The sequence below is a fragment of the Tasmannia lanceolata genome, unplaced genomic scaffold (assembly GCF_043159265.1).
Source record: "Tasmannia lanceolata isolate RefF3 unplaced genomic scaffold, GAP_Taslan_0.1 ptg000037l, whole genome shotgun sequence".
NCBI classification, from domain to species: domain Eukaryota; kingdom Viridiplantae; phylum Streptophyta; class Magnoliopsida; order Canellales; family Winteraceae; genus Tasmannia; species Tasmannia lanceolata.
The window spans coordinates 20,326,579-20,349,324 of record NW_027518714.1 but is presented as its reverse complement, the minus strand read 5'-3'; the positions used below and the strand labels follow the sequence as shown (position 1 = coordinate 20,349,324).

General features: G+C 39.8%; 1 protein-coding gene across 7 annotated transcripts; it reads left to right on the top strand.

The window, feature by feature from the left end:
- Nucleotides 1-4,054: 4,054 nt before the first annotated feature.
- Nucleotides 4,055-22,702, top strand: LOC143860394 (clathrin interactor EPSIN 3-like). 7 transcript variants are annotated; one of them, XM_077370983.1, is made up of 15 exons: nucleotides 4,102-4,184; nucleotides 4,322-4,385; nucleotides 5,426-5,565; nucleotides 6,199-6,250; nucleotides 6,452-6,531; nucleotides 6,610-6,688; nucleotides 7,265-7,348; nucleotides 7,452-7,597; nucleotides 7,683-8,039; nucleotides 8,316-8,357; nucleotides 8,508-8,603; nucleotides 8,682-8,833; nucleotides 19,693-19,883; nucleotides 20,225-20,702; nucleotides 21,079-21,832. In XM_077370983.1, exons 3-15 carry the CDS (start codon nucleotides 5,531-5,533, stop codon nucleotides 21,615-21,617), a joined length of 2,331 nt encoding a protein of 776 aa, XP_077227098.1. In that variant the 5' UTR covers nucleotides 4,102-4,184; nucleotides 4,322-4,385; nucleotides 5,426-5,530; the 3' UTR covers nucleotides 21,618-21,832. The 7 variants fall into 7 exon arrangements, with proteins under 7 accessions (XP_077227100.1, XP_077227102.1, XP_077227098.1 ...); XM_077370984.1 differs by having other exon boundaries at nucleotides 4,120-4,184; nucleotides 5,411-5,565; XM_077370988.1 differs by lacking the exon at nucleotides 4,102-4,184 and adding an exon at nucleotides 22,040-22,702 and having other exon boundaries at nucleotides 4,229-4,385; nucleotides 21,079-21,662.
- The last annotated feature ends 44 nt before the right edge of the window (nucleotides 22,703-22,746 follow it).

Sequence of the window (22,746 nt, the reverse complement as noted above, 5' to 3'; positions counted from 1 at the left end):
ATGTTGGGCATAGGTCAACCTAGTGGCCTTTAATATTGCATGAGTACTCTAAGCTTTTATTAAAGACCCACATTATTACAAAGTATCTTGCTAGTAGCAATATTTTAAAGGAATTGCTAGGGTCCATCACAAAAGGCATTTCCCAGTTGGTCTGTCGCATGTCAGACCAGCCACCTCGTGAATGGAGACAATAGCAGCTGTTGTGCTGTTGCCTCCATTCACGAGGTGGCTGTCTGACATGCGACAGACCAGCCGCGAAATGCCTTTTGCGATGGACGCTAGCAATTCCATATTTTAAATAAACTTTTCTATCATCATTATAAAATACTGAGGACATTTTAATAAGAGGAATGCTAAACTAAAGGGAGTCATTGGAAAAACCCATCCAGAAGTGCACCTCATTGGATCCACGTCCCCTAACTACATTTATAAGGACACAAAAAATGCAAAATTACAGGAATAATAAATGTGGTCGAGTGACGTGGATCATGCGGGTGCCATTGTTGCTAGATTTTTGCAAGGGTGCCCTCCGCTTTAGCATTCCTCTTTTAACAATTAACAATAATAGTCCTTACATCATGAGTTAATTGTAATATACAAATACAATAGGAGAGCCGTTAGGACAAAGGGAAGTAGGGAACCCGTGTTGCCCGGACTCTCCTTTGGTAACGTATTGGTTAGGCAAAGAGACCATTGTCCACGTTTGTCATATTCAACAACTATGATAGGCTCTAGTGCCCATGTCATTTTCCCTGAAAATTTATACCTTAAGACCATGTTGCAACCATGAATTCATAGATGAAGAGAGTTAGATCGCATGAGAGGGTAAGAAGTGGCTAAAAAGCAGGGGAAAAGAATTCCTAGTTTGATTGGAGTTTTTCTTTTAACTTGTTTTTCGGCTTTTTCTCATCCTCTCCTCATTCATGCCCTCTCTACAATTTATTTCTTCCATGCTTTTTAGCCACTTCTTACCTTCTCCTCATTCACACGATCTCAAGTCTTTTAATGCCCCACTCTCCCTAGCCCTCTCTCACGGCTTAATAAACTAAGGGTCCGTTTGGATGCCACAAAACAATGGGAAGGTAGAAGTGATGTTTTTTCCCTTAAAAAACTATTCATTGCTAGGTTTGGATGCAGGGGAAAGTAAAATTTCGAAAATGACACTTTCCTTGTCTACTGCTTGTCTACCCATGAGGCAATGCATTTGGGAAAAAAAAACTTTTCCTACAATCTAAGAGGGAAAAGAGGAAAAATAAAATTCTCTCCCTTACTTACAAGAAAGATTCTCTCCTTATCTCTCTTATTTTTGGAGAGCTATTCTCTCTCTGTCATCTCTCTCCCTCTCTTACTTTTTACTCTTCATTTCTCCTTTCCTCATGCCTCCCAAACAGCCATGGAACTCACCATCTTTTTCCATTTAGTATTTTACTTCTCCATTTACTATTTACTTCTCCTTTTCCTACAACTTTGCTAACGTCCAAACAGAACCTAAAATTCCTTAGAATTTTTTTTCACGCTAGCCAAACATGCCCTAAGAGTATTTTGATCATTTTTGCCTTTATTTTTCCTTATTTTCAGAACGGAATCCTTTTCTAAAGTGTGTTCCAGTCAATATCACTGTAGAGAGATTTTTCTGTACAAGACAATTAATGAATCGATAAATTAGAATGGGTCTCACATAAAGTAGGCAATTAGTTATGATTGATTATGACCTACATCTGTTACAAGTCCAAGTTAAAACTCTATTTTGATCTACGGACTACGGTCTCAGATAACATTTTTTGTTGGTTTGCCTTAGCACGTTTTTAAATTTCGTTATTAAGGTTACATGTGATAGAGGAATACGTGTGAAAACGGTGTGCCACATCCCCTTTGAGTTATTAAATTTCGGAATGCAGTGGGGGTGACACGTGCCGCAGCCGGAAAAAATGTTTAAGGGGAGTTTTATACATATTGAACGTGTTTTGGGCCAACTTTCTAGTTTTACCCTAATTATATTTTGTTAATGAAATTTTTTTAAAGGTATTAAATGAATTTTTTTTGTGTTTTCATTTATTTGACCTTTTTACTATGTTTTTTGAACCAATAACATATTACCAAATTAAATCTGTTAGGCCTAAAATCGGTAACAAATACGGCAGTGACGTAAGAGCTGGGCTTGAGGACCCGAGGGGCAGAAGTGAAGGAGATTGAGTCCTGCACGAGAGCAAACGAGGTCAGAAGACCAACCCAGAGTCGTTGCTCCGGACGGGCCCTTCGACACTCAAGTCAGTACGAGCAGGAGTGCAGAGCCAAATTTTAAGAGTGGTGGCTTAAAAGTTATTACCTCTTGCTTTGAGCCTTAAGAGGCCTTTTATAGGAGGAGACCTGGGGTGGTTGGATTACCTACCCTAGGACAGGTGTCGGCCATTTTGTGGGTTTAGGTTTACCTATTCTTAAGTAATTACCGGATTGCCCTGGGTCGATGCTGGATTTGTAGTGGGTCTTCCTGGGGCCACGTGTCGACAGCTCATTAGTTGCTGTTTTTCATACCCTATCAAAATCCTTTTGAATTTTTCCTTTTTTTTTTTTTTTTTTTGGCTGATCAGTAATGACCTTTAAAAGCTAATTAGAAAGGCTATGTAATGACCTTAAATGCTAATTAGAAAAGCATCTACACTATCTAAATGCTAATTAGAAAAGCACCTAGATACTAATTAGAAAGGCAAAAAGTTGAGTGCCATTAAAAAAGTTAAGTGACCAAATCTTGAACGTCAATTTCTGAATGCCCGTGACCGCGTAATTAATTAATTATATACTAATCGTAGCCTCTGACTTTCTTTTTTAAGAAGGGTAAGGGTATATCAGTAATTACATGCGACAGTGGATATGCCATTTTCCTTCAATATAAGGTTATTTTGGTAATATCACCACTCAAGCTTTCCTGTAATTTTGTTCGATTGTGCCTGCTAGTTGTCTTGCATGTTCGCATACTCTCCTTATTTTATTACAAAAAGGGTTTTGGTAGGCAATTTCGCAAAAAAGCAATAAATCATATCAAGGGAATTGCTACCGTCCACACGAAAGGCATTTCGCAGCTCGTCTGTCGCTTGGGCGGTCTTACATGTAAGGGTGGAACGGTTCGGGTTCGGTTTCGGTTCGGTTTGACCCCCAAACCAAAACCGAACCGAACGTGCTTACCTTCAAACCGAAACCGAACCGAACCGAACCGAACAGAAATCGAAACTGGAACACTCTAAACCGAACCAAACCGAACCGAACCGAAGAAAAGGGGCACATTTATTATTTTCCTATGAAAAGGGGTGCATTTATCATTGTCCAAACCGAACCAAACCAAACTGAAACCAAATTTGAATCGGTTTGGTTCTACCGAACTGAATTTTGAATCAGTTTGGTTTAACCAAACAAAAACTGAATTTTCGGTTCAGTTTGGTTGATTTTGCCATAGACCAGCCACGAAATGCCTTTTGCCCACATATCAATAAATAAAGAAGACAGAGAGGGAAGTGATAAATCGACCCCATACATGACAACGTTTAGAGAGTGTGATAGAGAGAGGAGAGAGAGGGAGATATGGGGGTTGATTTAAGATATTAGGGGATTGATTTATCACTGCCCTAAGATGAAATTTGCTAAATAGTAAGCCTGTGTGGTTGTTTTCTCCAACAGAAGTGTGCTTCAAAATGGCTTTCAGCGAAATTGCCTAGCAAAACCCAAAGTATTAATAGGGTACTTTAAAGTAGGGTGCAACTCGGGTTCAACCCGAAAAAGAGTCGAGTCAGGTAGGGTTCAGGTTCGGGTTCGGGTTTCCCCAACCAGGGTTGAGTTCGGGTCGGTTGAGTTTGGGCAACCAGACCGAGTTCAACATGACATTTCTTATGAGTTTTTTTTTTTTTTTTTTTTTCTAAGCTTAAAAATTCAGGTCGGGTTCGAGTTGGAAAAAGGCCCCAACCCGACCCGAGTTGCACCCCTAATTTAGTTATTATGCTTACGCCCACGATAATTATCTCTTATTTACAATTAACTCAGGTCTACTTTGGTAATCTCAGCTGCCAGCTTCTCTAACGTGCAGCTTACTTTATTACACAAAACACGCAAAAATAATGTCGAGGTTCTTACACTAATTTTTTCTTGCCAGGTGTGCAAATAATGTCGAGGTTCTTGCACTAATTTTTTCCTGCCAGGTGTGTCCTCTCTCTCTCTCTCTCTCTCTCTTAAAACCCTCATTTTCTCAAAATAACAATCGATTCGGAGAGCTGTCGGCGATATTTTCACCGATCTTCGATTCCTCAATTTTCTCTTTTTTTTTTTCCTCTGTCAGATTCAATCCTACCTTACGAATCCATAAACACGCTCTCGATTCGATTTCGTTTTGTTTGAGAAAGGTTAGATCCAATGACTTTCTCTAGGGTTTTAATTGTGTTTTCCTCAATTTTTTTATTATTTCTGATTGAATTAGTAGTCTGATGAATGAATTTTTTCTGAATTTTGTGTTTTGGATATAATTTCGGATGGGATTGGTTGTCTGATGAATTTGATCTGAATTTTGTGTTTTGATTGGTGTTGATCATTTTTTTGAATATAATTTTCTTTTTTATGGTGTGGGGATTGGATTAGGGTTTCTTGTTTATTTTTGATTGATTTTTTTTTGAAGTTATTCCCTTTTCTTTTGTATGAGGTGTTGGAGATTCAGCTGTCGGTGGTTGATTTGATTGTGCTTTTTTTAATTTTTGGACGTGGTTTAGATTTTGGTTATCTTTTCATTGTTTTTCTGGGTCCAGTTTTTGTAATTTGGTACGGATTTTAGTGGGTATGTTTGGGCTTTTTTATATTCTTGTGACAAAATTTTTTTTTTTGGAGATTAGATGTGATTGACATTAGGTGGAAATTAGATGAAGTTCAGGCTTAGGTGTTTGAAGGAACTTTGATCTGAATTATCTGATTGCTAATTGATTCTGCAGCTTTGGAATTATTTCGTTTGTTGTTCTAATTGTGGTTGAAATCTAGGTCTAAATTCATATGCTGTGCTCTTTTTTGTAGTTTTAGATGCAGTTTAATCCCATTTCAAACTGCCTGAAGACCCTATACTTAATATTTTATTTAATTACAAAAAAAGTTGTTTTTGGGACGAACTTGAGGTATTCGTTTGAGGGAATTTTTCTTAAAATTCAGCTGTCAGCTGGTTTCTGCTTGTGATTTTCTGTTTTTTCCACTTTTGAGTCAGAACGATCATGAATATTTTATGATGACATATAATTCACCCCTTTCCAGTATGATTTTTCTGTTTAGTTTCACGAAGAAGCTCTTAGACATGCTTTTGATATGCAATTTCCGCTTCAGGAAGTTCCATGGGTGTGGGCTTTTGATATGGAATTTAAATAATATTTTGTTTCTTGTTTTTAAATTCTAGGTGTATTATGTTCAGGTGAGGATCTGTGAGTGCTCCTGTGAGTGCTCGTCGCTAGACTTGGTGAATAGGTTTTGAAGGGAACCACACTTGAAGAGGACATCATATTTATCTGCTGCATCCATGAAGAAAGTCTTCGATCAAACTGTCAGGGACCTGTAAGAAGCTCTTCTCATTTATCCTTAATTAATATTTTTTTAAATGGTTATAATTAATATATAGTTATGTGGTGTTTGCATCTGCCATGACAGCTGGCATTAATTAGAATTTTTTTGAATCACAGCATTATTTTGGCATTCCCATATTGGAATTTTTTAAAAATTCCCATGTTGGAATTTTCAAATGAAGCACAACATTATTTTTAGCATTCCCATATTGGAATTAATAAAGGGAAATGATTTCAGCGCTACCATGGTTTGATAAAATGCGCGACACATCTTGTCGTTTAGCATTTAAAGGCCGGTAAAAGCTTTTTGAGAACCGAAATATTCTTCTGACAGCACTTTAATTACTAAACGATAAGATGCTTCGCGCATCTTATCAAACAATGGTAGCGCTGAAATCATTTCACTTTATTAATTCCAATATGGTAAATATGATATTGTGAACTCACGCCATAAATTACATTTATAAATTATGATATTATCTAATTGTTGGGATTGGGCCTCTAGCTCAATCGTAAAGCTTTCATATCCAACCTTGAGGTCGGAGGGTCGATCCCAGCTTACCTACGTAAAAAATATTATCTAATTGTTGGGGAATTGCATGTTGAAATATTTGATGTTCTGCAGTAAAAGAGAGGTGAACAAGAAAGTTCTGAAGGTCCCTGGAATAGAGCAGAAGGTAAATATTTTTCTTTACATGTCTGTTCAATTTCTATAAGGTTTTAATAACATCTAGGGAAAATGTTTTTTGTCACTTTATCAGCTTTCAACTCCTGAATCTGGTAGAACTGTGTTCCAGCAGTCTTTTGTTTAGTTTGAGTGTCTTGGCAGCCATGTGTCAGGGAATCAAAATAAATATTGTTCGCATTTCTATTTTCAGGTTCTTGATGCAACTAGCAATGAACCATGGGGTCCTCATGGATCCCATTTAGCAGATATTGCACAGGCTAGCCGAAACTAGTAAGATATCTTTGTCTTCAAACACCGTGCCTTTCTTAGTTTGCTTCAAGAATGCTTATCTGTTCAGTGTGCCTGCAGCAACGAGTACCAGATGATCATGACAGTGCTCTGGAAGAGAATAAATGATACTGGCAAAAACTGGCGGCATGTATACAAGGTACTCTGTGCACTTCTTGTCCTGTTTATGTACTTGGTTGCTGTTGGCATATTTTGCCTCATTTCTCGTTTGCAATGTTCAGTTCATGTTCATTTGAAATTTTTATTCCTTAAATTAGAAAGAGCTCTTATTTAGTGTCTGCAAGTATTTTTCTTTGGAAAATTCTGGCAGTCAAATTACAGGTGGGGGCACCTGTTTGAAAATGCAACTCATTCATCTACTAGCCCTGTTACGGATGGAGTAATGGACCATGCCCCAGCAATCCTAACCCTCTGATTTCAGCCTGTAAGTGGAAATATTAAAGACGATTCTTCGCTTTCAGTGGGAAAATATCCAGAAAAAAGGAGGGTTAGGATTGAGCAATGGGGTTGATTTTTTTATGCATGGCCCATCTGTAGTGGAGCTTAGATGAACAGTTTGCACCATTGAATAGGCGATCCCCACCTGTAGTTCTGTCTACTAGTTGAAACTCCACATACTCATCATTAAAGAGGATAATTCTATGCTCTCATATTTTTACTCCGTCTCCATATGCCACTGCATCAGTAACTAATGGTTCATTCATATGAGTTTCAGGCATTGACTGTTCTAGATTACCTGGTGGCACATGGATCTGAACGTGTCATAGATGAGATCAAGGAACATGCTTACCAAATATCGGTAAGTACCAGTTCCTCTCTAGCGTCTGATGATTACACTCCTGGTGATATAGTTTTCTGTAAGTGGCCAAGTCAGTGATGGGAATTTATGTGGAATATGGCAGACTCTATCCGATTTTCAGTATATTGATTCTAGTGCGAGGGACCAGGGGAGCAATGTCAGAAAGAAATCTCAGAGTCTTGTTGCCCTCGTGAATGATAAGGAAAGAATACAAGAAGCTAGACAGAAAGCTTTGGCAAACAAGGACAAGTGAGTCTTCATTTCAGGCTTGTGAAAGCCATTCAACAATTCTGTTGGTATGTCTAAATACTCTTTTATTTCTGTTAATTTATAGATACCGCACTGCGTCATCAACTGGTGGAATGTATAAGCCAAATTCCTATTCAAGCATGGGAGGATATGGTGACCGATATGATGATGACCGTTATGAAGGCAGCTATGGAAGTAGAGATGAAGACAGAAATGGGTGTGGGAGAGAAAGAGAATTGGGCTACAAGGATGATGACCGATATGGTCGGGGAGGAGATCGCTATGGTAGGGATTCTGATGACCGTTATAGCAGAGATGGTTACAGAGATGATGATTACAGGAGCAGTCGGAGCACTGACGACTACCAGTATGGACCAAGACGTAGGAGCTTTGATAGAGAAAGGGATCGTCCTTACGAGGACGATGATCGGTATTCTTCTAGGTATGAATATACTTTACCCTTTTTTATGATATTATCTTTGTGGCATACTATTGCTCTATGTTTATAGTGCAATGTAAAAATGTCTGGCATGCTTTACATTGCATTTTTCAAAGTGACAAATTTTATTTCGATCAATCGAAGATCAATTTGTTAGTGGGGAAATAACTAAAAGAATTTTGGTAACCTTATCGTCTTGGTTCAAGCATCATCTAAACCAATGGCCTTACTGGTATCTTGGTCTGGTAGATACATTCATCTATAGCTGTTTTGGTGCAGAAGTGGTGGTGGCAGAGTTGATGACCATTCTCCCGATGAAAGGTCAACTCTCAAGTCAAAAGAAATCTTGCTTTGTTACCCATGGGTGTTGTAATCTTTTACAATAGTTGTTTTTCTACAGCTCTTGGGCCTAAAGTTTGGGCAACTGTAGATGTTCTCTTTAGCTTCTCACTGGTTGATTTTTGTCACCAGGCGGCTTGAACGCAAACTTTCTGAGCAAAATGTTGCTGCACCTCCCAGTTACGAAGAAGTTGTTAGTGAGGCTCGGAACCATTGTCAGGATGAAAGGTACATTTTCCATTCGTTGGTATGCATCTTTCTTTTAGGATCATTTTTATTTGTTTCTGATGCTCTCTTCAATGAAAGGGAGGGAGGATCTGTAACTGCACCAGCACCTAAGGCATCCTCAACTGGAAGTACAAGTCCTCAGGATGCACCGGTGGCTGATGTAACTGCAACTTCTGCGAGCAAGGAAGTCCCTGCATTTGATGAGTTTGATCCCCGCTCTTCCGTATCAGGTAAATAAAGTTGTTTCTATCTTGAATATCTTTGGGCACTCAAACAAATCTGTGCCGTTTCTTGAAGTTCTTCGTGATTCTGTTCCATTGCTTGTTATGGTGGTGGGCGCACATGCATCTATTTGTGTATATGCATGAGTTCATGTTAAGTGTTCCTCACAGTGGGCTTGAGCATATGCATGAATCAATCTAGAATTGCTTGTAATTCAAAAGCAATACACTAGGTATATATTTGACTAATCACTTTCTGTTGATCGCGGGAAGATAGGTGTTAAATTCTTAATTCTGAATCAATTGTCCTCTGTCTTACCTGTGAATGCCATCAGCGTCACATTTTTATAATATATATCTAGTTTAGGACATCTCGTTTTGCTATGTGTTATGAACTTGGATTCTGATTGTGGATATGGTGATCCAAGGATATTAGGGTGGTATATGGGTATCCCATCTAAAACTGTAACAAAAATCAATCTTACAAGAAGACCTTGGTTTGATCGTAATTGGTGATGATGATAGTAGAGTCTAAATTACGAAGACACACCTAAGGGACATGTGGCAACACTGCACCTAAGGAACATGTAGCAGCACCGTACCTGTTTCAAGAAGTCAATTGAACAATTGAAGATTTCACTTCGAATAATTATCCTCTACACAATATATACAATAATATTTGTTGTACCTGTTCTCGTCCAAGTCCGAGTTTTTCCATACCAAGTCAATCAAAACTCCTTTGACTTGCCCTTGTTATGACCACGTCCATCATTGACTTTTCTGAGTGGGCTCCCTTTTACTATGGATGGGTTCTTGTCCAACTCTGAGTTTGAAAATTTGTTATATGCCATCTGTATGAAGGTCGCCCACAGTAAAAGCCACATATCTGTGCCATATCTTGAGGATTCTTAATGATTCAGATTCATGGCTTAGTACATGCTATATGCCATCTATATGAGGGTTCTCACTTTGTAGATTTTTTATAAAACATATGATAGCATCATAACAATAAGTCTATCCTTGCTTGTCCATTTGAAGATTAGGTTTATTTTTTGAAACAACCACCTCTCCTTGTATGTCCATTTAAACAAGCATCTCTCTTTTATTGTCAAATTTTGTGAACTTGTTATAAACCAACATCCCTTCCCTACCATTCCAATTTCTTATGCACCAGCCTCAAACTGAAGTACAACCGTTTTAATTCCAAATGATTCTGTAAGAAAGCTGAGCCCTTGGCATCTGGTGCAGGACCCTCTTGTTGAGGGCTGTAAGTACTTGTCTTTCTCTCACCATTTAGTTGTCAGCCAAATGGATAGCGTTGAAACTTGTACAAGGTCTATGGCTTTGTGCTATAAAGTGATTTTCGTTTGAAAGTAGACTTGATTCTTTGGTTATTGTTGTCATATGTGGAGATTGTGCCACATGGGTTCATCCATGATTTATAATATGGTTGATACATGTTGTATCAAAATTTTAAGGGTACGATGTATTATTGTGCTAGCGTATCAACTGTACGATATAACCGTTTGGGCTTGGGGTGATTTAATATTTTTGAAGGCTTTTGGTTTACATAAAAATGCAGCACAGAAGCCATTTTTTTACCTTATTCATAATATCTGCATTTTCAATTTTTTCATCATTTACCCACATTTCCAAATTCCTAGTTTACTTGAATCAAGCATAAAAAAAGAAAAGAAAAATTGAATCACGAATCAACTGATTAGAGGCAGATTTATGGACTAGGGATTTTCCCCATCTGACGTAAATGACCTGATATTCCCTCCATTTTTGTTAAGGATTAGTTATAGAAAATAAAAAACATGCATATTTCATTGCATATTTTTGGAAAGGATTTGATGAAATTTAGTGGTCGTTCATCCTTATTTTCACAGTTTTTTGTTTTGTTTTATCTTTCTATGTTTTCCTAATTTTTCATCTTTTAATGTATTTTTTGTCTGACCATTAAAAAAAATGTATTTTTTGTTTGTTTTATTTATTGTTCGACTTCTCTACATGTTTTTTATGCTAGATCTATGAAGTTATGCATCTATATGCTTATTATTTCTTCTTTATTTGGATTTTTATGTCATTTCATTTTTGTTTAGCATTTTATTAAGCGTATGCTGTTTTTAACTATTATTGAGCTAGATATGCTTTTTTAGCTTGATCTACTATGTGTGAGCCCATGTTCCCCCTTTTTGTTACTTTTTTCATGTTTTTGAAGAAAAAACATAAATTTGTCCCCAATTTGCTATTGTTATAAATCTAGGAGATTAAAGCTTAAGTAGTGAGACAAGAAATAGAAAGGGAGGTGAAAAAAGATCTGTTTGTGTGGGTGTTCTAACAATCAAACGAACTTGTTTATTTATATTAAGCTACTTACATGCTATGTTTTGGCCGACTCTTTGATTTAGTGCCGACAACACACACCTGTGTCCACACGTGTCGACACTCCTTTAGACACTTTTAGACACTTTTAGACGTACTGTTAGAATTGTTAGCAACTTTATATGTATGTATGTGTATGAGCATGACACTATTTCTAGTTTTTTAGGGTTTTCCATGTCAGATACCTCGTATCCGTGTCGAAACTTGGTTGAAACTTGGCACACGAATCTGTGTCCACAAATCGTAGATTATATGTACTTTCTATTTTAGACGTGTTCCCATTTCTAAATTTTGGGAGTTTGCCGTGTCCGACATCCCGTGTCCGTGTCGAGACGTGACACTCGTGTCCGTGTCCACAAATCATAGCGTACATGTAATACAAGTAAGGCCATTAGTGAAGCTACTTACATCATTACATGTAATTACAAGTAAGGCCATTAGTGAATAGGCCCTATCTATTGTTACATAACTTAAGCTCTATCCAATTTGACCAATATGACACTATATTCTTCTATAATCCCACTCAAGGTGTAGCTTAATGTCAAACATGCCCCAGCTTGCCCAAAATATCATGAAGACGAGCCCGCTCTATCACTTTGGTGAAGATATCAACTTGCTGAGAATTCGAATGAGCAAATGGTGTGGCAATAGTCTTGGGAGCAACCTAGTCCATTATAAAATGGCAGTCGACCTCTATGTGCTTATTTATCCTATGAAAGACCAAATCAGAAGCAATACGAATGTCTAGCTAATTGTCACAATAAAACTGCATGGGGACATAAAAAAAACTCCCATCTCTGAGAGAATTGAACCAAGCCACATTAACTCACTGGTTGCATAGGCCATGTATCTATATTTTGCCTCTAGTGTTTAATGAGATTTAGCTGACTGTTTCTTGCTTTTCTAGTCTCCAGATTACCACCAACAAACTTGCAATCACCAGGAGAGCCAACATTATCTACATCAGGATCTCATGTTACCTCCAAAATTTCATTTACAACAATCCTTTTCTTGAAAACCCTTTGAGATTAGCAACTATGTGAAGAACATTCACCCAATGATGAAGACACATAAAAAGGGTGACCCAGTACACAAGGCTTCCCGCTATTGCGGGGTCTGGGGAGGGCTAGATGTACGCAACCTTACCCCTGCTTTGCAGAGAGGCTGTTTCTGTGACTCGAATCCGTGACCACTGGTTCACAATGGACATTCACCCAATGATAAAGACACACAGCATGCATAAATTTACTAGTCACACCCACAACGTATGCAATTTCCAGCGTGTGATAGTCAAGCAGATAGCTTTTATAGCAAGTCGATGATAGGGAGTTGGGTCATTCTGTAGCTAAATGTGCTTTCCATATAATCTCAAGAGGACTATGGATGGCTTTGCTCCCGGTATTCTGTGTCACTGACGAGATCCATCACATATTTGTGTTGTGAACATGGTTTTAAATTTCGACCGAAATCCGAAATTTTGGATTTCAGTCAACCCCGAAACTGAAATCAGGTATACCTGAAACGTTACATAATTTCGACTGAAATTTTAGGAAATTCAACCAAAAATCTCGTTTTTTTATTTTATTCTCCTACCAAAAAAGTGAAATCGCATTTGTGAAATCGCACAGTGCGTTTTTAATTATAATATTTTCCCTATCAAAATTTTGGAAATTGCATGGTGCGATTAGTGAAATCAATCTTCATTTCCAAATCCCAATTTCTGGTCACTACTTCCTTCGCTATCGCTAGGGGTGCAACTTGGGCGGGCTCAACCCGAACCCGACGGAAAAAGTCGGGTTGGGTTGAGTTCAGGTTCGGGCTGGGTTTTCTCAACCCGGGTTGAGGGCTTGGGCAACCCGACCCGAGTATACCCGACAATTTTTTAAATATATTTTTTTAATTTTTTAAGCTAAAAATCTCGGGTTGGAACTCGGGTCGGGTTCGGGTTGGCCTCAACCCGACCCAACCCGACCCGAGTTGCACCCCTAGCTATCGCCCCTCGCTCTGGAGAAGGAGATATTTGGGGTGGAGATTTACGGGACTAGAGTTTTGAAGGACGGAGAAATTAGGGGGTTTTTAAAACAGGTGCCTAGTCAATATCAAGTGAACTATGAATTAAGGAAAAAAAAGGGATGGAGAGCCAGGAGTGACTGGAATTGTAAAAAATGTGGGTATCTCAACTTCAAGTAGAGGGCATGCTGTCGATGGTGTGTAAATGTCCACCAGTGGAAGAATCCTTCACGGGCGGGGTTCGTACCTGGCGCTGGTCTGGAGACTAAAATGGGAGGGTGGTCGGACTCGGGCGAGATCTCATCTATCATGGGGAAGGGATTCCATTTCCTATCAATTACGGGGAAGGAGATAGATGAGCGAAGTCATTTCTTGAAAGCCTGCCTGATAGGAAAAATGAAGGAGAGGGGTTGGAGGGTTGGGGATCTCTGTAACTGGGCCAAAAAGCATTGGGGCATTCCGGCCCTATCAAATCCTAGTATTCTTGCAAGCAACGAATTTTTATTCATGTTTGATACTCAGGACCTCGCTCGAAGGGTTCTTGATAGGGGAGCTGAAGCCTGCGAAGGTCACCTTTCTTCCATTAAACAATGGGATTCGGACCACCAACAGGGAGATGAAGAATTCTGGGTTAACTTTTACGAAATTCCTCTTCACGTGTGGGCAACCTCAACCGTGGAGGCATTGGGAAAATGGTTCGGGGTGGTGTTGGAAATAAAAATGGAACAAAAAAATGAACAAAGCATGGAATATGCATCAGCGCGTATTTTGGCACCAGCATGGAAATTACGAGCTTCTCTTCTTTGCCTTAAAGTTCAAAATTCTTTCTTTACAATTGGTATGGAGATCCAAAACAATCTGTACTCGTCAACAGAAGGGATGATTGGAGAACCATTAATCTCATCGGCGGCAATGACCCAGCCCCGTCGGGAAGACTTACACGAGAGTCCAATACTTGCCACAACGGTCACTTCTGATCAGAAAGCTATCAGTGAGGGGCCCAACTTTGGGAAGGGTGTAAATAGGGACCATCAGGCAGGGATTTGGTCTAATTTCAAATTTTAAATTCAAACACCACCCTCAGTTAGACTTTTCAATCAACTGACAGCTGGAGAAAGGCGTAGGATAAAAGATCCGACTGGCAGAAAAAGTCAAGAAGGCTCTCGACATCCTTAGAGGTTGTGTGGGTGGGTCTAGAATTCAAAAAAGAGTCTGGAAGGAAAAACCGCATACTAGATGCGAATGGAAGGAAAAAGGTGCGTCACCCACTCCCACCTTTCATTATATGGAAAGCACAGGCAAGAATCAATCGGATATTTTGTCAACAAAGTATCCCTCACAAAGGCCCTCTTAGTACAAAAATCCAATCCACAAACTTTCAGTTTGGCCTTGGGGAAAGGTTCATTCTACGGACCTTTCTTCAAAGCTGTCTGTTCTCTGTTAACCTTCAAACCTTCATCCATTGGGAGGTTTATCCTCGCTCCCGATGAGGATGGGATTCTAGATCTTGAGAGGATTGGGGGAAGATAGAAAAGACATGTCTTGATCGAGACATTGTTTATCAACGGAAACAAGTTTTGGTGGCAATCATTGAATCGAAAATAATGGGAGTTACAGACCAGCTAGTTAACAAATTGTGGGGGCGAAACCATAAGGAATGGGTTGCACTACCATCGGTGGGATCTGCCTGGGGAACCATTGTAATAGGGAAGGAAGGAAAATTTGTTAAATAGGGAGCCTCGTATGGTATGTTCTTGATCAATATCCTGATATGACTATCAAGTCAGTTGGCTTTCATCTCTAGGAAATATCCTTATGAATATCCTGGAGAATGTGATAGCACTCAATTTCTGCTCTTGATGGAAGCAGTTGAATCACGTCTCAGGTATGGGTTTCCTTCGAATCCAGGATGAGGATGACACGTTTGCTGCAATCATAGGGCGGTGATAGCACGTATCCTTGACGTTATCATGATTAGTTTTTCTGGGAAAGGACGTTTATTTATCAATATCTGCTTCAACTGGGGCCCAAGGAAGTGTCTGTCATGATTTAAAAGATGGTGCTCAGCTGATCTCGGGGGATGAGTGAGAAAGGAACCCTTGTGAGAAAGGAACCCTAGCTATCGCCCCTCGCTCTAGAGAAGGAGATATTTGGGGTGGAGATTTGCGGGGCTAGAGTTTTGAAGGACGGAGAAATTAGGGGGTTTTTAAAACAGGTGCCTGGTCTTTCTTCTTCACGATTAAACCTAAAAAAACCATGGAGTTTTAAAACCCTAGGTAAGAAAAAAAGGGGCAAGGAGGTATGAGCAAAAAAAGTGAAGAATAATACATTCAGCTCTTGATTCTTCATGGCCATGGAGATGTCGAGAGAGAGCGAAAGAGGGAACATTGGAAGGTGTAGAGAAATCCAGTGAGCGAAGAGCGGTGAGGAAGGAGAGAGAGTCCAAGAGAGATGTCGAGAAAGAGAGGAAACCACGCGCAGAGGAATAATAATTCGCAAGGCTTTAGGTGAAGGCGAGGAGGACAGCTGCACTTTTAATTTGTACGGACGTACAGGCGCAATTGGCGGTGGAAAGGACAGAAAAGCCCTTCCGAGATTGGATGTGTAAGCTCAAGGGTTCCCATGGGTTAATCATTCACCTTACCTTCTTGTTTGATACTAGCAAACTAAATTGATTAGCTTTTATGGACTAATGTGTTGCTTTGAGGTGTTGTGTTGTATACCTGATTTTCATATCATAATCGCCATTACACAACTCTTCTCAACACATAGCTTGTGAATCAAGAAAGCAATGAACCAAGAGCTTGTACCTACATTAGAGGCATCCTTATTTGTAGATGTTCAAGTGAAGAAGCTCAATATGAAGATCCTACAAGTTCCCAACAAGTGTCAAGAAGAAGCTTGGAGTCGAACAAGCCATTGGTGACTTCTCATGCACCTCTCAACATGCAATGAAAATTGGAGGAAGTCATAAGAGCCAAGACAAAGTTCAAGATGTTCATTCAAGCTGAAGAAGTCCAAGGAAGTGCTAGGAGTAAAGACATTCCAAGAAGACTCAATGTATTCACTTTAGAATGTAGTTTGGAGTCCTCTTGAGTTTATGTTTAAATGCACTTTCAATAGGTTTTCAAATGGTTTTCGTACCTAAGTTTTTATATCTTTGAAGATCATTCACACACCCAAATATGTGTTTGAAAATCTAGGACGCCAAAAGCCCAAAGCCCCTGGATTTTAAAGTTAAAAATGAAATTTTACTCAGGTCCGGTCGACCGGGCCATGCCGGGCGACCGCGGGATGCTACCTGGAATGCCAGGGCATCTCGAAATTTATCGGGCCGGTTGACCGGGGTGAGCCGGGCGATCGCGGATTTGTTTTCTGGAAATCCAGAAAACATCCAGGTTGGTCTTGGCGGACGACCGCAATGGGTCCGGTCGACCGCGATAGTGTTTTTAAGTCCAATTTTTATTCAAACAGATTGCCCTTTCCGGGCGACCGCCATAGGGCTGGTCGACCGCGCCGGTATGAAATTTTGAAATTAAAAAAGAGAGCCCGATAAGGGCGGGCGTTGCCGTGCCTCGGTCAACCGCTGCGGCCTGGAAATAGAGCCGTTGGGGCTTGCACAGGTTTACTTTTTCAACTCTGTATTTTACAGTTTTACCCCCAAACGGTTATATTTCTTTGTGGGCTATATATACACTATCTAAACCTTTCTAAACAACCTTTTGCAAGATCAAATCCTATCTTCTTGAACCTTAACTTTTATATGAAAGGTTAAACCTCTTTGAACTTGTATTTTTACATTCTTTCAAGAGGATCTCCACAGGCTTTACATTTGTATCCATTCCTTGGAGAGTTTGTGAGCTTTGAGAGTTGTATTCGCCTTAAAGAGGCAGTGAGAGTTCTTATCTTTTAATTCTTCATTTGTATTTGAGGGTCTCCGATTCGGCCCGCTAAGAAAGGTGAATCATTGTAAGAGGGAGTGTGCCCTCGCAAGGCTTCGTGCAGAAAGGGTGTGATCCCTTTGAAGGAGAAGTTGGTGTACGGCTTTGAGATTCGCCCGTTGAAGAATCTTACATTTTAGTGGAAATCCCAAGGAGGTAAACTTGGAAGAGTGGAGTAGGTCTTGTGATAGACCGAACCACTATAAATCTTGTGTTCCTTGTAGTTGCTTCTCTTCTCCTTCTTCTCTTGCATATTGGTGATTGGTAATCTCTAACCCTATTTGTGTTTATGTTTTAACTTAACAAGGGTTAGTGAATGTATGCTAAAGTAAGATCTAAACCCTAGCTTCCATCATATTGAATATTGAACAAGGGTTAGACCATATTTGCTTAATTAGAAAATTAATTTTATTAAATTCACCTAATTAAGCCAAGAATTTTTAATTAGCCAATTTATCCCCCCTCTTGGTTTATCACACCCGTATTTCAGGATGAAATAGAAACTTTTTTCTAAAACATATAGATGGGATAAAGATAGAATTTTTTTTAAAATAAAATTAAGATAGAATTTAAGGGGAAGATTGTACCAAAAAGTTAACCAAAATTTTGAATAAAATATTATTTTTAATGTTTTCGCCGGATTTCGGCCGAAATTTCAGTTTCGATGAGGACCGAAACGCATCCCGAAACTGAAATTTGAAACCATTGTTGTGAACAGCTTGGTTGGAACCATTACCTTTGATCCCAAGGAAGTTTTTAAGATAACCCATATCCTAGAAGTCTCTTAGCATAGAACAATCATTGACGACATATTTGTAACGTTGCTGTATAGAAAGCCACTATCCATTGATGTTGGGGGAGCTCCAGAGTGAAAAAAAACATCGAAAGGCTAGCCTCAGTGATATGCTGATGTTTCCTCTTTACGACCATTTATAGATGCAGTATGAGAACATGAAAATTGTTGTCTTGTTCGTGAGAATGGCAAAATTTTAGAGAGGCTAGGGCGTTGTACTTGCCACTCCTATCACTTCTCGTGTGTTAAATATTGGTTCCTTAATGTTAAATATCGGTTCCTTAATGCTTAGTGACTAAGGTATGGAAAAGAGGGAAAACAGAAAGAAATCGGCCCTGTGCTTGGAAAAAATTTACCATTCAAAACAAAAATCTGAAGTGTAGCAAATAAAGTTGCCCCCAACCTACCCAAAAAAGAAGTCATCCACAAAAATGGCATAAAAATGTGATCCAAATAAAGAAGCAACACAAGCAGGACCCTGCACATTTGAATGAATTAACTCTAATGGAAAATAGCTTTTGATTTTGTTATCTGATAAAAAAGGTGCTTTGCGGTTCTTCTTGAGTTAACTATGATATAGGTTGTACTTAGGACCTTTATTACAAGGATAAATAAGCGTGTGAGAACTACATGCTGCACGACTCAATCATCCATGTGTGCAAAAGGATGGTGCCGATAGATAACAAAGGAGATGATGCTAATGCATGGAGAATTCTATGCTGGATCCAGAAGAAGTCATCGAATAGGAAAATGCTGAAAAATTATGAGGATTGCCTCAATAGATCCCTCTAGAATGGAGTTTTCCCAATTGCAAATCCTTCCCAAACTAGACTGCAGGCGATATTGAATTGTATGCTCGCCTTTGACCTACTGATGATGATTACACTCCGGGATAACCAATTAAAGAAGGTTAAGGTGCTTTCACTCTGGTAGTAGAGGCTCTTGATCCCGTTGGTTGAGTGAATGAGTATTCCTCCCAGAGCGATCCCTATTGCTCATTCAGACCTATAACCCGCGTTAGCAGGGATGAATAAGGGTCAGAGAGGAATGCCGGTCCCTCAATCCGAATCAGGTAAGACATCCATCAGATTGGTTGGGGTGGGGTAGTTTATTAGGTTCTTAGTAGCAAATTAAGAATTACCGATCTCCTTGTTCCATTCACCGCTTCAAAGGCATCCATCCTTATGGAATGATATGATCGTCTAGCCGAAGCCGCATATCAGAAAGCTCAATATGTGGGATTTATGTTGGATCAAATCTTTCGCTTGTGTATGCTCTTTTCATAGGCGAATTTCCAGAAGGTCGTCAAGGTAGATATGTTCTTCTTCTCAGAAAGACCATACTCTTTTTAGGTCTGCCCGATTCGACCGGCGAATGGTTCGAGCTGATCTGCTTTGATCCAGTAGAAAGCACAGTTAGCATACACAATGGGGCGAGCTGATCTTTCAGTTAACAACAAACTTATATTTTGACCATGTGAGGTGGATGGAGCACCGCAATCTTTAATTTTCAATCATACATTTTTTTTGCTTTTTTTGTTTGTTTTTGTTTTCAGTGATATCTGTTGGGTGAGGTGGAGTACCAGTATCATTCATTTTCAACCATATGTTTTTTTATTTTTATTTTTTCAGTGATTCTGTTATTTCACAGCTTTAGGGAAGTGTATATGTTGCTGCTACTTGTCCCGTAATAGCCCATTAGTAGGAGCTAATTGATTGTGTCTTCTCATTGATCAGCTACTCAACCCGCTGCAAGTACGGCGGAAATGGACATCTTTGGATCCTTCACGGATGTGACTTCTCCAGATTCATTGGCTCTCATGCTCGTGACACCGGCTGCCACAACTCCTGGAGCTGATGCACCTGTGAATTCTGGTTTTGGATCCACTTTCGTGCCTCTGTCATCAGCATCCACTGTTCTTAACCAGGTATTTTTAATACTCTTTTACAGGATTTTAACACGAGATTTATCAGTCCTTCACTTTCTTTGACTAGTAAGAGAACATCACTGGGCTAGGTAATAACTTCCCAGAATGAATTTTGTCTAATGGACAGTGTAAGAAGTCATTCGAAAAAGGAAGGCCATTCCTCTTTTCTGTTTTAGATTGTCAATGTAATTGGAGTATTTTTTTTTTGATAAATACATGATATGATGATCCCTGCAGTCATCCTGAAAAAGTCTTAAATATTTGTTTTTCATTTTCCTTTATCCTCCCTCTGGCAGTCTTATGTTGGACTTAAAATGTGTCTACTGTAATGTCTTATACAGCCTAGTGAAGACCCATTTGGCGATTCTCCATTCAAAGCTCTTCCTTCCCAGGAAAATTTTGGGGCTCAACCACAGAATTTTGTTCCCACAACTTCATTCCAGCCTGCCGCAATGAATGGAAGCTTTGTTTCTCCACAACCAGCTGCACCGAAGGTGGAAGCAGTCTCTAACTTAGATTTTGGGGACACACTCCTGGGCATTACTTATACTCCTACCACTGTCTCCAATATTCAACCTCCTTCCATAATCCCTGAGTTCTTACCCCCACCATTATCGTCTGCTCAACCAAGCAGTGGCAGTTTTGGGAACCTTCTTTCGCAGCCTGGACCCGCAGCCCCTGTAGCTTCTCAGGCAGCTCTTCCAGCTCCAACTGGCCCACCTGCGAAAACTCAACTGCCAAATGACAAGTTCGAACCCAAGTCAACAGTCTGGGCTGACACGTTGAGCCGAGGTCTTGTGAACTTGAATATATCTGGAGGTAAGTGATGTCACTTTCTTTTACTTAAAAAGCACACAATTATGTTTTGGGCAGTGATAAATTGACCCCCTAATATGTTAAATCGACCCCCATGTCTCTCCCTCTCTCTCCTCTCTCTATCTCTCTAAGCACTGCCCTATATGGGGGTTGATTTATCACTGCCGTTATGTGTTTCTAATTATTCCCTATAAATTTCCAGTCTCTGCTTGTTTCCCGGAGAGTCATGAGTGTATTAGATCCAATCATCTTCCATCCCTTGTATAATTTTTATGTTTTCTATTTCTAGGGAGCTGTTCTGATTTTTAGTTTCTAGTTTATTTTCAGTTGCAACTGTTTTTACAATTTAGACTTAAATCTTTACTAATTTCATTTGCAGCCAAAATCAATCCATTGGCGGATATTGGAATTGATTTCGAGTCCATTAATCGAAAGGAGAAGAGAATGGAGAAACCTGCTGCGACTCCAGTAACATCTACTATCACCATGGGCAAAGCTATGGGATCTGGTTCTGGCGTTGGCCGTGCTGGGACAACTGGTCTTGCACCCCCTCCAAACCCTATTATGGGTTCTAGTATGGGCATGGGGATGGGCATGGGTGGCGGTGCTGGCATGGGCATGGGCATGAGCAATGGCATGGGCATGGGTGGCGGTGCAGGCATGGGCATGGGCATGGGCATGGGCAATGGCATGGGCATGGGCAATGGCATGGGTATGGGCATGGGAATGGCTATGGGCGGTTATGGAGGTGGAATGAATCAACCTATGGGCATGGGGATGAACATGGGGATGGTTCCAGGAGGACAAATGCGACCTCCCAACGGATATCCGCCCAGTCCGGGCATGCCTGGTGGATACAATCCTATGATGGGCATGGGTGGTTATGCTTCTCAACAACCATATGGGGGTTATAGATGAGCTTGAGCCTCCTAATCAAAGGGGAATTTTTTTTTTCGGCTGGAGGTAAGTGAAGCACATAGCCCACCCTTTCTATTATTATCCATTGGTTTCATGACTTTTGGTTTCATCTTGTTTGAGCTGCTGTTTTGTATTCTAGCAGGGGTGGAATGTCATGTACCTATATGTATGTTTATTATTCATCTGTTAGTGTTATCATTGTGCAATCTCTTTTCTGTCTTGTGAATCTCATTCTGCTTTCAGCTGTTATGGGGGTTACTGTAATTGTTGATGATTATCTTTACTTACTGAGATTTATTATGGCATGCCTGCGGAAAAAAAGAAAATAAATTTTGATTATTCTTTTATTTATTTTTTCCCTGTACTTGGAAAGAGAACTTTATCTTCAGATCTCCGTTGAGTTTGGCATATTTTCCTTTCAGGAACCCAGTCAACATCCCAATCAGAGAAGTGTAAATCAAAGTGAGTAGTGTAACTATCAAAATATGGTAGCGTGGATCTCAGTCCCATATAATGGCACTGAAAATGCACAATTAAAGAAATGATAAATGCGGTTGGGTGGGAGAGGATTGCCATGGGACGGCATTGGGGTTCACTTGATCCCAATTTTTGTAGGGGTTTTGTGTGGTTTTTGGCCCAAGTTTTGTAGGGGTTTTGTGTGGTTTTTGGCCTAAGTTTTGTAGGGGTTTTGTGTGGTTTTTGGCTGCACAGCAAAATATTCTGTCTGGTTGCATGTAGAGTTTCAAAGTGCCCGTATAGTACTTGGACGTTTCTTCTTCTTGTCTCCTTGTCTACCCATGTGGAATACCAGCAAGCTACTATCAAAATCCAACCAAGAGGATCAAGACAAGCATCGAGAAGTAGATGACATTCAAGAACCCTAATCCTAGAGCTATACAAACAACTGCCTTGAAGATGTAGAAAATTCTTCTAGGTTCTTTGTGAATGAGAAGTGTAATGTAATAAGTTTAGAACATGATTGCCCTGTGGCCTGAACAAGACAATTTGTATGGGAGGAGGAGGGAGCTTATCTATAATGAGGGTGGGATTCTTGTTGGCAAATCACCTCAACCTCTGAACTCAGAACTCAGAACTACATGCCTTGTAATCTTTCTACGGTGTAATACAA

Coding starts and splice junctions, on each gene's coding strand:
- LOC143860394 (XM_077370988.1), top strand. CDS start 5,531: ATGAAGAAAGTCTTCGATCAAACTGTCAGGGACCT. Junction 6,251..6,451: donor TCCCTGGAATAGAGCAGAAG/GTAAATATTTTT, acceptor TTCTATTTTCAG/GTTCTTGATGCAACTAGCAA. Junction 7,349..7,451: donor AACATGCTTACCAAATATCG/GTAAGTACCAGT, acceptor GGAATATGGCAG/ACTCTATCCGATTTTCAGTA.